Source organism: Mirounga angustirostris, unplaced genomic scaffold, assembly GCF_029215605.1.
Source record: "Mirounga angustirostris isolate CCGP_5_RB_7025 unplaced genomic scaffold, mMirAng1.0.hap1 SCAF_6, whole genome shotgun sequence".
Lineage (NCBI taxonomy): Eukaryota > Metazoa > Chordata > Mammalia > Carnivora > Phocidae > Mirounga > Mirounga angustirostris.
Window position 1 is genome coordinate 50,835,426 of NW_026991714.1, and position 16,093 is coordinate 50,851,518.

At 35.8% G+C, this 16,093-nt stretch overlaps 1 protein-coding gene across 12 annotated transcripts in view; it reads left to right on the forward strand.

The window, feature by feature from the left end:
- Nucleotides 1-16,093, forward strand: part of COP1 (COP1 E3 ubiquitin ligase) — a 263,344-nt gene that overhangs the window by 133,498 nt on the left and 113,753 nt on the right. For 10 of the 12 annotated variants that reach the window (XR_010412330.1, XM_064594283.1, XM_054508048.2 and 7 more), the window contains 3 exons: nucleotides 12,652-12,795; nucleotides 15,168-15,276; nucleotides 15,660-15,786. Coding sequence is in view for 11 of the 12 variants with exons in the window: in XM_064594283.1 (XP_064450353.1) it covers nucleotides 12,652-12,795; nucleotides 15,168-15,276; nucleotides 15,660-15,786 (380 nt within the window). In the remaining variant the exon portion in view is untranslated. The remainder of the gene's footprint in view (nucleotides 1-12,651; nucleotides 12,796-15,167; nucleotides 15,277-15,659; nucleotides 15,787-16,093) is intronic. The other 2 variants (XM_045877399.3, XM_045877394.3) reach the window with 1 other exon arrangement.

Genomic DNA, 16,093 nt, shown 5'->3' on the forward strand with positions numbered 1-16,093 from the left:
TACTTTTATATATATGTAATGAAATTTCTTTAGACTATACATTTTCATTCCAGATTAGTCCTCTGCAGCATGGAATGGTTTCTTTATATCATAGTTCTGTTGTTTTCTGATGAAGCATGGCAGCAGTGACATTAATGAGTCAATATTGTGATCTTAGTGGTTGCTTTGTAAATAGTACTAGAGGATACAGAACTGAAAAAGTAGACGTATTTTCTCCTTTAATTTCAAAAGTAAAGAATTAGAACTTTTGCTTGCATATGGATCCCTTCACTTTTACTAAATACAAACTCAGAACAAAATGTCATCATAGTTTGGGGACAAAATATATTTTGTTTTTCAACTCTTGCTATTTTCTCTTGTAGGTGTTTTTATTCAGTCTTTTTATTAATCTTTTACTTCTTCAGAAGTTACCTTCAGTTTGTCAAACTTCTCTAATAAAAACCATTTATCATAGGATACAGTTTTATTGTGCATGGAAAAGGTGTTTTAGGACAAAGAGTCTACAACTAAATTAATATAACTAAATATAAATTATAACTTGCTATAGACTTAAAGGAGAAGAATGTGACAATCAGTATGTTGATATTAAAGGTCTTCAAGATGCATTTTTAATTTGACATTTACAAAAGTGTTCAGAATATAGTTTGTCAGATAAGATATTTGTTCTAGCTATTCAGTGATAGCCACAGGGGATGGAAAAATAAAATCTTTTTCAAGATAGGGGTCAGTAAAATAAGACATATGAAGGGGCACCTGGATGGCTTGGTCGGTTAAGCACCCGACTCTTGATCTCAACTCAGGTCTTGATCTCAGGGTCGTGAGTTCAGGCCCTGTGTTGGGCTCTGTGTTGGGCACTACTTTAAAAAAAACAAACAAGGGCGCCTGGGTGGCTCAGATGGTTAAGCGTCTGCCTTCGGCTCAGGTCATGATCCCAGAGTCCTGGGATCGAGTCCCACATCGGGCTCCCTGCTCCTTGCGAGCCTGCTTCTCCCTCTGCCTCTCTCTCTCTCTCTGTCTCTCATGAATAAATAAATAAAATCTTTAAAAAAAATAAATAAATAAAAAATTAAAAAAACAAACAAAAGCTGTGAGTCAGTTCTGAGCCATTGCTTAATTGTATAGCCTATAAGCTAAGAATAGTTTTTATGTTTTTGAAGTATTGAAAGAAAAATAAAGAATAATTATTTTTTTTATTTTTTTATTTTTTAAAGACTTTATATGAGAGAGAGCACATGAGAGGGGGGAGGGTCAGAGGGAGAAGCAGACTCCCTGCAGAGCAGGGAGCCCGATGCGGGACTCAATCCAGGGACTCCAGGATCATGACCTGAGCCGAAGGCAGTCGCTTAACCAACTGAGCCACCCAGGCGCCCAATAAAGAATAATTTTTGTGACATGTGTAAATTATATGAAATTCATATTTCAGTGTCCATAAATAAAGTTTATTGGTACATTGACACTATTTGGAAATAAATTTAATAGATATTGCGATTTTTCCTATACACATAAAAACATTATAATGCCCAAACTCTGAAATAAAGGAGATATAAAAGGAGAATAATTTAATATAAAATATACATCTTAATATGTAAATTCTTAGATTGACTGCATTAGACAACATAATGAATAGTCAGATACTTGAACCTGCTTACAATGAATAATTTTGGAACATTTGGTGAATTTTAGAAATGCAAGACTAGTTTGTCTTTAATGTATAATGGAATTCATTTCTATGCTCAAATAATAATTTATAGGTTTTACACTTGCAAAAGGAGGAGAGTTATAAATATCTTTGAAAGTTTAAAATAAATTCTAAGACTATCAATATAATCAATAGGACTGGAAGAGGGAGGGCAAAAATAACTTTGTCCACTGCTCAGAGTAGAGACTTGATACATACATTGAATCCTTTATTTCTTTCTATAGCAGTTCATAAAATCATAAACATAGACACTGGACAGAAATACGACAATTCTCATTTATGAGAAAAACACACAGCAGAAAGAAATCAGATGGTCAAAGATTTTTTAATTAAGAATGCATTTGAAGCAATATGTATCACAAATAAAATAACAGATGTAAAAGCCAACAAGTGTAATAGATAAATATGAATAGGATAAACTTCCCATCAAAAGGAAAGTGTCTTCACATTAAATCACAATATAAATTTCCTAAGTCTTGGATCTGTGAATGTTGAAAATAAGGTTTAATTCAAACTAGAAATCATTAAACCTCAGTCTATATCTTTGTGTCTCTCAGTCTGTTTGTCACACATACACATACAACTTCTAATGATCAGGATTCAGTCCATGATGAAGTTTAAGTAATTATAAATATCTTTATGTATTGGAAAATCCCTCTGCTAACTCTAAGACAAATAAATACATTAGTTGTGTGAGACTTTAAATGAGATTAGATCTTAGTCCATGACAGATTAAATGCAAAAATTACAGTGAGTATAGCAGCCCTAAGTAACATAACTAGCAACATAGAACACATATACAAACATGTATAAAGAATATGACGTCTTTGAAAATGTCCATTGACTGTCATAAAATGTACAGAATCTAAATCATATGCAACATTTCAAATTACAGAAAATTTAAAAAAATTCTCTGATCACAAAACAGTAAGAGTAGACATAACAAAATTAGGAAACAGGAGAAACCTACCACATGGAAATTTAAAAGCTATTTTGGCAACTCTAAGGTTAAAGTGGAAATGAAATCACTTTGGTGAAACTTCTATATATTAGAACCTATCGGACCCAGCTAAAAGTGCTCAAAATAAAATTCCTTGTTTTGGGGTGTTTAGGTGGCTCAGTCGGTTAAGCGTCTGCCTTTGGTTCAAGTCATGATCCCAAAGTGCCTGAATCGAGTCCCGTGTCGGGCTCCCTGCTTAGCGGGGAGTCTGCTTCTCCCTCTGACCCTCCCCTCTCTTGTGCTTTCTCTCTCTCAAATAAATAAATAAAATCTTTTAAAAAAATTCTTTGTTTTAAATAGTTAAGTGATGAGGAAGGTATGAAAATGACTTAAACATGGGCGCCTGGGTGGCTCAGTTGGTTAAGCGACTGCCTTCGGCTCAGGTCATGATCCTGGAGTCCCGGGATCGAGTCCCGCATCGGGCTCCCTGCTCAGCAGGGAGTCTGCTTCTCCCTCTGACCCTCCTCCCTCTCATGCTCTCTGTCTCTCATTCTCTTTGTCTCAAATAAATAAATAAAATCTTTAAAAAAAAAAAAAAGAAAATGACTTAAACACCCAACTGAGTAAGTTAGAAAAAGAAGAAAATAAACCTAAATAAAGTAGAAGAAAATAAGGTATAAATGTGAAAAAAGAATGAATTATTAAAAGCAGAATTACTCAGTTATTGAGCTTTTTAAAACAAAAGATGCAAGTATGGGGCGCCTGGGTGGCTCAGTCATTAGGTGTCTGCCTTCAGCTCAGGTCATGATCCCAGGGTCCCTGCTCGGCAGGAAGCCTGCTTCTCCCTCTCCCACTCCCCCTGCTTGTGTTCCGTCTCTAGCTGTCTCTCTATCTGTCAAATAAATAAATAAAATCTTAAAAAAAAAAAAAGATGCAAGTACAACTAGGAGAAACTGCAAGTTTGTAGAATAGGATATGAAAGTGAGGAAATAATTAGGGGTACACTGGTAGAAAAAATATAAGAGTAAACTACTTTGCTCATATTTATTGCAAATAAACTTGGGATCTTGGATGAAAGAGATTATTTTCTAGGAAATGTAAATGATTTGAACTGATTCTAGAAGAGACCAAAAAATCTACTCAGGACAGTTACAATGGGAAAAATAAGGAAAGTTGTCAAACAGAGAGTAATAAACGTAACTGGAAATACGGGGGAATCTAAAAGAATTGTAAAATACTGCCGAAGAAACAAAGAAAATTTGAATAAAGACCTAACATAAGCCTAGAGGGAAAGACTAAGCATCAGAAGAATTCACTTTTCCTTTAATTAATGTATAAATTTGACATGATTGTAAAAAAAATACTATCAGGATACATTTTGTTTGTTTTTGGAAATAAGATGGTGCTAAACTAAAGAATTTAGTTGCAAGATATGTAGCCAAATTCTCAAAAAAATTAATGAAAGAGCACTCATTCCTACAAGATGTCACAACATGTTATGATGAATCAGTAATTAAAACTTTGGTACAAGTAAAGAATGGATAATGTCTACAATCATTTCAAATTCTCTTTAAGATTTTATTTCTTTATTTGACAGAAAGGTAGAGAGCACAAGTAGAGCGGCAGGCAGAGGGAGAGGGAGAAGCAGGCCCCCTGCTGAGCAGGGAGCCCGACGTGGGGCTGGAGCCTGGCAAGGGGCTCGATCCCAGGACCCTGGGGTCATGACCCGAGCCGCAGGCAGCCGCTTAACCGACTGAGCCACCTAGGCACCCCTCATTTCAAATTCTTGTAAGAAGTTAGTATATATCCTATACATTGCATTTCTAATAAACGAGAAAAAATTATTCAGTAAATGGGGCAACTAGGTAATGGTCTGGAAAAACAGAAATTTATAACTGCTGTTTTATTATTTTTAAAATATTTATTTGAGAGAGAGCACACACAAGCAGGTGGAGGGGCAGAGGGAGAGGAAGAAGCAGACTCCCCACTGAGCAGGGAGCCCGACGTGGGCCCCAGTTCCAGGACCCCAAGATCATGACCTGAGCTGAAGGCAGACACTTAACCGGCTGAGCCACCCAGGCATCCCTCTGCTGTCATATTTTAAAATAAATTCCAGATGGAATGACTATCTGGATGGGAAAAAAAATGGAACTTGTTAAGTATTAGAAGAAAATACAGGATAGAAGTTTAAAAAATCTTATAGAAAAAAGTAAAGCAGAGGGAGATAACGCAGGGAGGCAGCTGGTAGAGAGTGGAGAGCTGTAGTTTGAAACAGATTAGACAAATGGCCTTAGTGAGAGCTGTCATTTGAGTCAATACCTGAAGAAAGTGAGGGAATATGCCATGCATGTTTGAGAGAAGAGCAGTTGTAGTTTCGGGGACTATCAGTTACATTGGCCCCTGAGGTAGGAATAGGTTTGAAATTTTCTAGCTTTGCCACGCCAGTGTAGCTGGAGGAAGGGGGAGCAGGGGTAGCGTGTGAAGGAGGCAAATCCCATACATTTTGTAATCACTTTGCCTTTTTCATGAAGTTGAGTAGGAAGCCTTTAAAAGATTTTGAACCAAAATAATGATGATTTGACTTGTTTAAAAATGGACTATAAGGGTCAAGTATGGAATAAGGGTATCAGTATGGAGCCTATTCTAATAAAGACATGACATAATGGTAGCTTGAATGAGAGGGGCGGCAGTGAGCTATTGAGAAGTGGTTAGTTTCTGTTACATTTTCAAGGTTGAGCTGAAAGAGTTGCTGTTAAAGTTAATTAATACAAGGGATGGGGTTAGTTAATAAAATGAGGAAGATATTTGGTGGGGAATTCAGAAACTCAATTTAGGACAGATTAAGATACCTGTTAGATTAAAATTGGAGCTGTCAGATAGGTATGAACCAATAAGAGAGAGGTCTGGTATGTGAAATAAACATTTGATCATCATCAGTGTATAGGTTTAAAGTCACAAGACTAAATGAGATCCCCAGAGAAGTCCTCATAGATAAAAAGATGAAGCATGAGGATACGTGTACTGGAGGATACTTGAATGTGGAAGTGGTGGCAGGAGAAGGAAGAAACAGTCTATACTGTGATGGAGCTGCTAGTGAGGTACGAGAAGAATCATCTCTGTTGAGGAGGGAGCTATCCTCTAAGTCAGCTATTGCTGAAATTCAAGTAAGATAACAATTCAGAGTTGACTGTTAGATTTAGCAACCTGAAGGTCAGTGTTGACATTGATAGAGCATTTCCAGTGTTGAAGATGAAAGCTTGGTTCCATTGGGTTAAAGTGAAAGGGAGGAGAAGAATTGAAGCCAGTGAGTATGGACAAGTTTTTTGCAACAGGTCTGCTATCCGAAAGGAAAGAAATAGGGTGGTAGCTAAAATGGAATGAGGATTTTAAGAGATACTTTGTTTTGTTTGTGTTTTACTTGAAGAAAACATGTTGAAAGACTTATGGGAAAGATCTAGGAGAATGGAAAAATTAATAATAGAGGAGAGAGAAGGAGAATTGAGGAAGCAATCCTGGATTAGGCAAGCAAAAATGAGATCTAATGCACAAGTAGATGCATTAGTCAGATACAGGAGCTTTGATCCTTCCTCAGAGTGACAAGGGAGGTGGCAGAGTATATCAGAATATGTATTCTGGTAAATGGAAAGTGTGGTGGTGGGAGCCTTTGGAAATTATTTTCTTATTTTTATATTTTTGCTAAACCAGCAAAATAATCTGCTGAGAGTGATAATGAGGAAGGAAATGGGGGAAATTGGAGAAGAATGAAGAAATTGTGTACCTGTCTTTACCCAAACAGAAGAGTCTGTGTACAAGGGAAATTTACCATGAAACTAGGCAGTGTTAAGGGCGCCACTTGAAGATAGTGATGTTGAATTTAAAATTAAATGTATTAAAATGCATGTGATTTTTGACCGAGCACTTCATATTCTATATTTAATGATACTCTTGCATATGTGAAAGGAGGAGGACACACATAGAAAGATATTTTATTGCAGCATTGTTGAACAGTGAAAGATTAGAAAGTAAATGTTTCTCATTAGTAAACTGATTAAATAATTTATGATACATCCATATGTTTGAATTCTGTACAACCATTGGGAAAAAATGAGGTAGCCCTAATATGTACTAATATGAAATGATTGTCAAGATACTGTGGAGGGGGGAAGGTGTAAATCAATATGTATGATTTCATCCCATGTGTTTAATTAAATAAAAGAATATGAATACATAGATGCTTGTTTATGCCCAGGGTAATGCTAGTAGGATGCATAAGCTGAAATTATGGGTTGCTTCCGGGGAGGGCAGTTGGGTGCTTATTTGGCAAGATTGGAAGGAAGACTTGTTTTTCTCTGCACTTTTTGAACCATTGCCTATATACATATTTTTTTTAGAAAAAGATTTTTTTTTTCTTTGAAGATTTTATTTATTTGAGAGAGGGAATGAAAGAGAGAGAGCACATGGTGGGGGAGGGTCAGAGGGAGAAGCAGACTCCCTGCTGAGCAGGGAGCCCAATGCGGGACTCGATCCAGGGACTCCAGGATCATGACCTGAGCTGAAGGCAGTCGCTTAACCAACTGAGCCACTCAGGCGCCCTAAAAAAAGTTTTAAGAAAAGATTCAGGCCATGTTGTGGTGGATCTTCAGTAATAGTTGGAGTATGGATTTTACATCGTGGTAAATGAGCAGAATTATGTGAACAGAGCTGTGTTTTTGAAAATTTACCTTTTTATCAGTCCTTCAAATAGATTAGAAAGGAGGAAAGTTAGGAGTAGCGGACTTGGTAAAGAAGCTGTTGCAATAGCCCAGATTAGTGTTAATGCATGCCTAATTCATATTTCTGTGAATTTCTCAAATGTTGTGTTCTGGCTTTTTAACATCTTATTTTCCATCCATTAGCTAGGTCAGCGTTTGGCAGATAACAGGCATACTGGATATTTGATGGCTGAGAATATTCATGCATCATCAACTTTCTTCCAGTAGGCCTCAGTAATCAGTGACTCTTGAAATTCTGTAGCATCTTCTGTTCCTATCATTTGGCATCTTTTTATATTGTATTATAATCTTTCCCAGTAATTATAAACCCTCTGAGGCTATCTTGCTCTTTTTATCTGCCTATGTTTAACTTGTTGTGTAGGGTGAATTATTATATTATTACTATCATATATATAATATAGTATGTATAATTATTCTGTGTTATTGTTTATTTTGTCTTTGTATATGTTCTTTGAAGACCAGTCCTTTCATTCTCATTAAAATGGGAGTGGCTTTTTTTTTTTTTTTTTTTAAGATCAGAGGGAGGAGAGAATCCTCAAGTAGACTCCTCACTGAGCACAGAGCATGACACGGGGCTGAATCCCAGGATCCTGAGATCACGACCTGAGCTGAAATCAAGAGTCAGATGCTTTTTTTTTTTTTTTTTTAAGATTTTGTTTATTTATTTCACAGAGAGATAGTGAGAGCAGGAACAGAAGCAGGGGGAGTGGGAGAGGGAGAAGCAGGCTTCCCGCAGAGCAGGGAGCCCGATGCGGGGCTCGATCCCAGGACCCTGGGATCATGACCTGAGCCGAAGGCAGACGCTTAACGACTGAGCCACCCAGGCACCCCAAGAGTCAGACGCTTAACTGAGTCAACCAGGTGCCCCCAAATGGGAGTTTTGCTTAGTGATTGAGAGCATAGACTCTGGAACCACATTGCTTGAATTTGAATTATCTAGTGACGTTTGGGCAAATTACTTAACATCATTATAACTTAGTTTCCTTATCTATACAATGGAGATTTGAAGAGTAAATATATTTTATGTGAGTGCTTAACACAATGCTTTATACGTTGTAAGTATTATATATGTTATGGAAGGTTTAGCTATTACTATTGATTGATTTTGGAGAAAGTCAGTTGAATAACATCAATTCATATTTACTTTGCCTGTGTTTGATCTGCCTGTTTCTTTTTATTAAAATGTCCAATTTCATTGTTTCCTTGAAATTATAGCAGCCTCTGTCTTTTGAGGCACACTATCTTGGTGATGAATTAGACCTCTAACAACTGTGTTCCCTTTACATGTTCTTTTTATAAGTAGGATTCCAGTGTTAAGGGATATGAATCCACTTTGCTAATACTTGTTTTGTAATGGCAAAACCAGTATGACCCAGTGGGAGCACTGATTCCCTTGTTGGGTTATTGCTATCTTTGCATTGCCTCAGGCCACACTGTACTAGAGGTATAAGTTAACCACCTGTCCTGTGTGGTCTTTTGCCTTGATGCTTAATCACTTGACCGATGGCCCTTTTGACAAAGACTATAGCCAGTTTTCTACAGCTGAATTAACCTTTTAGAACTGTTTAAATAAATCACTTTTTTTTTGCCTTTTTATTTATTTTTTTTATTATGTTCACTTTTTAAAAACAGTTGAAACATTTCAAGTGTGAGAGAAAAATGCAGTTTATTTCCATGTTTTAAAATGAGACCCCATTAATATTATTTTTCAAAGCAAATGTTTGTGTGTTTTGAAATTATAAAAAATTCTATGAAACTGAATTTATCATTGCAATAAACTGTCATAAACCACTTGCTTTAAGAATTATTGGTGGGGGGCACTTGGATGGCTCAGTTGTTAAGTGTCTGCCTTCAGCTCGGGTCATGATCCCAGGGTCCTGAGATCGAGTCCCACGTCGAGGCTCCATAATGGGCTCCCTGCTCGACAGGAAGCCTGCTTCTCTCTCTTCCATTGCCTCTGCTTGTGTTCTTGCTCTTGCTATCTCTCTCTCTCTCAGATAAATAAATAAAATCATAAAAAAAAAAAAAAAAATTACTGGTGGGTTCCTGGGTGGCTGAGGTGGTTAAGTGTCTGCCTTTGGCTCAGGTTGTGATCTCCGGGTCCTGGGATGGAGTCTCACGTTGAGGCTCCCTGCTTGGCAGGGAGTCTGCTTCTCCCTTCACCCCCCCCCCTGCTCGTGATCTTTCTCTCAAATAAATAAATAAAATTTGAAAAAAAAAAAAAACAATTACTGGTGATAGTGGATAGCAGAAATGAATTTTGTATAACAAGGAAAACATACTACAAATTTTTTTAAACTTAATTGCACAAGTGGGTATGTTTGAATTTGTTTACTTTTCATTTTGCTTTTGTTTCAGCTTAACTAGTCACTGTTGAATTATTTTTGTTTGTGTTATCAGATTCCATAATTAAAGCAGCTAAAATATTGTATTTTGAAATAAGAGGCCATCCGTTTTGGGAGTAGCTCTGAAAAACTCTCTATACCTAAAAACTACACTGTTAATTTGAGTTAAATCCTGAGTCTTAGTGATGTGTGGAAGTACTTGATTTTTTTTTTTAAAAGGCAGCTGTTTGGGCGCCTGGGTGGCTCAGTTGGTTAAGCGACTGCCTTCGGCTCAGGTCATGATCCTGGAGTCCCTGGATCGAGTCCCGCATCGGGCTCCCTGCTCAGCGGGGAGCCTGCTTCTCCCTCTGACCCTCCCCCCTCTCATGTGCTCTCTCTCTCTCATTCTCTCTCTCTCAAATAAATAAATAAAATCTTTAAAAAAAAAAAAAAGACAGCTGTTTATCTCCCTTTTTACCAAAATTTACTAGAAATATTATTCTTAAACTTTTTGGTTAGTGTTTTTATTAGAATTTTACAGTTTTTAAATTATAAAAAACATAAATACCCCAGAATATTAAAAAAGGATACTGTATAGATCCTTGATACCCCAGTATTTAAGAAGAAAACATAACCAGAACATAATAAAAAAAATAATGAAGTCAAAAGAAAAAGTTAAGTTTTTCAGAAGTTTTATTTATTTGAGAGAGAGAGAGAATGAATGGGAGAGAGAGTCTCAAGCAGACTCCCCACTGAGTGCAGAGCCTGATGCAGGGCTTGATCTCATGACTGAGATCATGACCAAAAGTCAGATGCTTTAACCAACTGCACCACCCAGGTGCCCCTAAAAGGTTAATTTTTAGTGTGAGTTAAGAATGAGCTAATGCAGCTAAATAATAACCTTTGTTGAAAAAAGAGAGCTATCTTGAATAACAGGGTAGCAACAGAAGAAATAATAAACCTACTGACTTATTTACATCATCAAATCAATTCTTTGACAGTTTTTATTTATATGGTAATTTTCTCCCTGCATTGTCTTGGGCTGTTGTTTTAATAAGCTAGTGTTTAAACTTCTTTTTTCTTAAAACCTGAGAGGTTGGAAATGGCCTATTAACTTTTACTTGTACAACACCAGAACACTGTCGATTTATTAGCCATGTATGTTTGCAGGTGGAGTAAAAGTATTTAGGGATAATTTAACTAGTTCTTCCTTGAAGTCTCAGCTATGCCCAAACCTCCAAAGTTAAGGATAGGATTTCAGTTCTGATAACTATTCTTTGCCAGACACAGTAATATTTCTCCTTCAGTGGCATTAGGCTATGGGTATAAATTGAATCATGATAGATAAATAGTTGCGATCAATATAGTTATGCTGCATTAGACCGTAGGGCAGAAGCTGAGTCAGCAGTTCAGTTACAGTTATTGTACAAATAAATCCATTGCATTGCCACATAGTCCTATGTTATTGGAGGGAGTATTTACTGATTTGTGCTATAGTCAATGACATTTAATGAAATTATTTTAAATGTTATAAAATTAAGGAAGGATTTAAAGCTATAATGAAAAGTGACCATCTCAGTGTGTTTTTATGCAAAATATTCTTCCTGTGTACCTATTTCTTTTATTTGTCATCATTAGCTTAGCAAGCTTTTAAATTATTAACTAATAATTAACTTTCTATAAAAGGATATCACAGGTAACCCAGAAAGAAAAGTAAGCCATGTAGGTATTTATATGCAGTTAGTGGATGCTTGATTTATGCAGAGTACTAGCATATCATCTTAGCGACTTACAAGCTGACTAAGTAGGGAAATTGCTTCACCTCTAATCCTCGGTTTTCTCATGTGTAAAATATGGATAAAGATAATATCTATCTCATAGGGTTGTTATGGGAATTAAATGAGTTAATATATGCAGAGGTTATGCTTAGTGGTCAGTGAATGTTAGCTGTTATTGTGTAATTAATTATAGATCAGTGAGAATTCTTATGTATTCTCTAGCCTTATGGCTAAGCTTCTAGAAAAGATGCTTAACTCATTGAGAAATAATGTGTGTGATGATTCATTTCACTCTTCCATTAGGTTACTTAAATTTCTTGCTGTTATATAACAACTTTGTTGAGGTTCCAAGTTAAGTTCTATAAAGGTGAATAAGGTCTGCTTTGCTTTGAAGTGTCTTATTTTGGAACTTGTATAAGAAGTCAGTAAGAGAGGGGTGAATTCCCTAAGTAACTCTATAAAAGGGAGATTTTTAGTTTTTCCCTTTTTGTGGCATAAGGAATCTGTACTGGGGGTTCATAAGTCATATCATCTTTGGGAGGTTAGAAATGTGTTTGGGAAAACATAATGATAAATTAATTATTCCATTTTTATATGTATTTTACACTTTGTCATCACCCTTTTTTTATTCAGTAATTCAGATTGTGTACTAATTTATTTATTAAAATAACACTAAGTACTGTGAAATTCTGTCATCCTTACAAAATGGTAAAAGGGAAATAGAATTTATGAAAAGATTATTTGGTAATTCTCTTTTGACATATTTTTTAGTATACCAAACCATTAAATCTTTCCTTGCTACTTTTATAATTTAACTTGTTAGCCTTTACAGTTGGGGAGGTTGTAATATGGTTACTAAAGTTGAATGGAAAAACATGTCAAGTTTCGAGGAACAAAATAACTATAAGCAGAATTCTGTAGCTATGCACAGTTCTCTACCACCTGTAATTTGATATGTCTTGATAATGACTTTATCTGGATACAGAGCCTAGTATAGTTTGAGGGCATTTCAAGTAGATCTCTTATTATAGACATAATGACTTTAGAAATAGAAAAAAACCTCTGAAATGTTGGCACTGTAAATGTCACAGGGATAGTCAAATAGTCTTACTGACCAAATATACACTTTCTTCCATAGTATTGAATTTGACCGGGATTGTGACTATTTTGCAATTGCTGGGGTTACAAAGAAAATTAAAGTCTATGAATATGGCACAGTCATTCAGGATGCGGTGGATATTCATTACCCTGAAAATGAAATGACCTGCAATTCCAAAATCAGGTACTTAGATTATTTTTTTGGACATGATACAATGTGTGTATAACCTTTAATATCTGTGATTCATATGAATTTGTTATTTTACCGTTCTGTGAGACTCCTTATTCATTCATGGTAAACACTAATTGTATACAAAGGATACTTTATAATCTGTCTTATAGATATTCGTTGCTTTTTCTCTGGGGGGGTTAGTAGTCATTGTCTTTCTATTTGACAAATGAAAGTCTTCTCTTTGTTTCACTTAATCAAATAAAAATTGTTGTTGTAATTGGCTTCCATGGTGTGTTGAATAAAGGATTACTATAGGCTATTAATAGTGTCTGAAAGTCAGGAATTTTTTCCCTAGTATGTGCATGTCTCCAAATTTTATAATTGTTTATAGTTTTAAGAATTCTTTTTATAAGAACATTCTGCTGCTTTTCATAGAGGGCCTAATATTTAAGTTTCATATAGTAAGGGTTAAAGTTCATAATGAGTGCTTTTCAAATCTGAAATACTGTTAAAAATGCAGAAAGTGGGAATTACTTCAGATCTGCCTCCCCCAAATCTCAGGGGAATCTTAGAATCTGCATTTTTAAAACAAGCTTCCTAAGCTGTTCTCTTTGCCACTGGCTGAAAATGGAATGATACAAGGAAATCATCTAATAATAAATTTATTTAGAACTTTGAACATTTTTTGGTTATTTTTTAAAATTTTTTTTTAATTTTTAAGATTATTTATTTATTTATTTGAGAGAGAGAATGAGAGAGAGAGAGAACACATGAGAGGGGGGAGGGTCAGAGGGAGAAGCAGACCCCCTGCCGAGCAAGGAGCCCGATATGGGACTCTATCCCGGGACTCCAGGATCATGACCTGAGCCGAAGGCAGTCGCTTAACCAACTGAGCCACCCAGGCGCCCCGAACATTTTTTGGTTTTTCTTATAATCTTTTTTACCTGAGTGAATGACATACATAGTTTGGTTCTAATGCAGTCTGTTTGGAATCCTGTCCTGTTAAAGTCTGAGGCATCCAGGCACCTCTTCATAGGATTATACTTTAAATAAATCCACGCAATGCACTTAGCATGATACTTGGCCATTATCAGGATTCATAGTAAATGTTACTGAAATGACCATGTGGATTAGGGAGTTTGCCTTTTCTGTCTTGACAAATGTGAAAATACGGCAATAGTTTATGGCATGTTGGAGTAAATGGAAGAAGCTGTTCAGGGCTGGAAGCTATGGGTTTAGGACGGAGAGGATCATGTGTAAGAATGCCTAAAGCCAATATGGAGCACAGCAGTTGTGAAAGTGACCTAAATTACCCAAAATCACAGCTATTAAGTGGCAGATGTGGAATTTGAGTTCAGGTCTATCTAACTCCAAAATTTAGCTCCTTTGACTGTATAACTTCTCACAGAAATCCAGTAAATATATGTAAACATGCAAACGAACTCTTCTAGTCTCTGAAATTTAGCAAGAATGTAACCAGTAGAGAGTAAAAGACTTTATTGTTTTCATGTGCTTTGAAGTAATCTAGGTTGATTGCTTTCTAAGTGGCTTTTTTCCTTAATATACATTAGTTTTAATACATGATTCACATATGTGTCTTTACCAAAAGCATACATTTTTAGATGTTGCATTCTCAGTTTTGGAGCACTTGAGAATAGCTGAAACCATAAAATGTTAAAAGCTTTCATTCTAACTTATATTCAGTCATAAGCTTATATTAGTTAAGATTTTTTTTTTTAAGATTTTATTTATTTATTTGACAGAGAGAGACACAGCGAGAGAGGGAACACAAGCAGGGGGAGTGGGAGAGGGAGAAGCAGGCTTCCCGCTGAGCAGGGAGCTGATGCAGGGCTCGATCCCAGGACCCTGGGATCATGACCTGAGCCGAAGGCAGACGCTTAACGACTGAGCCACCCAGGCGCCTCTAGTTAAGATTTTTTTTTTGTATGTAAATACAGAAACCCAATTCAAATTAGTTTATTAGCTTATATGATTCAACACATCTTGATCCAGGGGTCTACACAATTTGATTAGGTCTCTATCATTGTGCTATGGCATGCTTTGTGCCCTGTTGGCCTCTGTTTTCACTCATAGATATGCTCTCCTCATGTATGAAAGATGGCCAGTGGTGGCTTTAGGCTCCTATCCATCTTTTGGCTAGTGGTCAGAGTGAATAGTGGTAAGGGTCGTTACTTGGTAGCTCAATAGAAAAACTTGGGAGTTATTTGATATATTTCTTCCTAGCTGTGTTGTGAGCAGATTGATTATGAAGCTATGTAGACCATTTCAAAAGGGTTCTAATCCTTCTGTACGCATAAAATTTTTGTATTCATTGTTATTTATTTTTACATAAAGTAAGGTTTAACTATATTTCTTTCTTTCAGCTGTATCAGTTGGAGTAGTTACCATAAGAATCTGTTAGCCAGCAGTGATTATGAAGGCACTGTCATCCTATGGGATGGATTTACAGGACAGAGGTCAAAGGTCTATCAGGTAAATAAGGATACTAGCTATTTAGAAACACATTTTTACTTTATAGTTATAGTTATAAATTTATAATTTATAATTACAAATTTTAAGCCACTATTTAGCATTTTTATACCTATATAATAGCAAATAATGCTTTTAATTATAAATTTAAAGCCACAAGCATTTTTTATCCCTCTGTAATAGGAAATAATGCTTTTCTGGAGCATCGCTTCAGACTTGTTTTGCTTTTGTAGAATGTGTCAAATGAATTTCCAAAAGCAATAAAATATGTATATATAAAAAGTTTGGGAATTACTTCGCATGTCATTTGTTTTCATGGCCTGTTCTCTTTCCCTCTCACCAGAGCAATAAATTGGTATCAAGTTTTTTGCTTTCTTTATTTTAAGATCTATATTCTGTCTGAGACTACTTTGTCTTCCTTCTGTATCCAGGAGCATGAGAAAAGGTGTTGGAGTGTTGACTTTAATTTGATGGATCCTAAACTCTTGGCGTCAGGTTCTGATGATGCAAAAGGTACTATTTGAATCTCTTCTACTTTCCCTCACTCCCTTACCCCCAACTTAATCCTTTTACTAGCAGAGATGCAGATATTTATTAAAAATCATAACAATCCTTTGTGATTATTATTCTAAAAATAATCTAAGTACAACAATCTATATCTCTTTTGGAGTGAAAGAAAAATGAATATACTACATCTTCATTATAATAATGTTTTCCAGATTCATGTCAGGTGGTGACATTTTTATAACCACTTCCTTTATATATAACATCAAGTAAACTTTTTTTGCTGAAATATTTAGACAGATCTCTGTCTTAAATT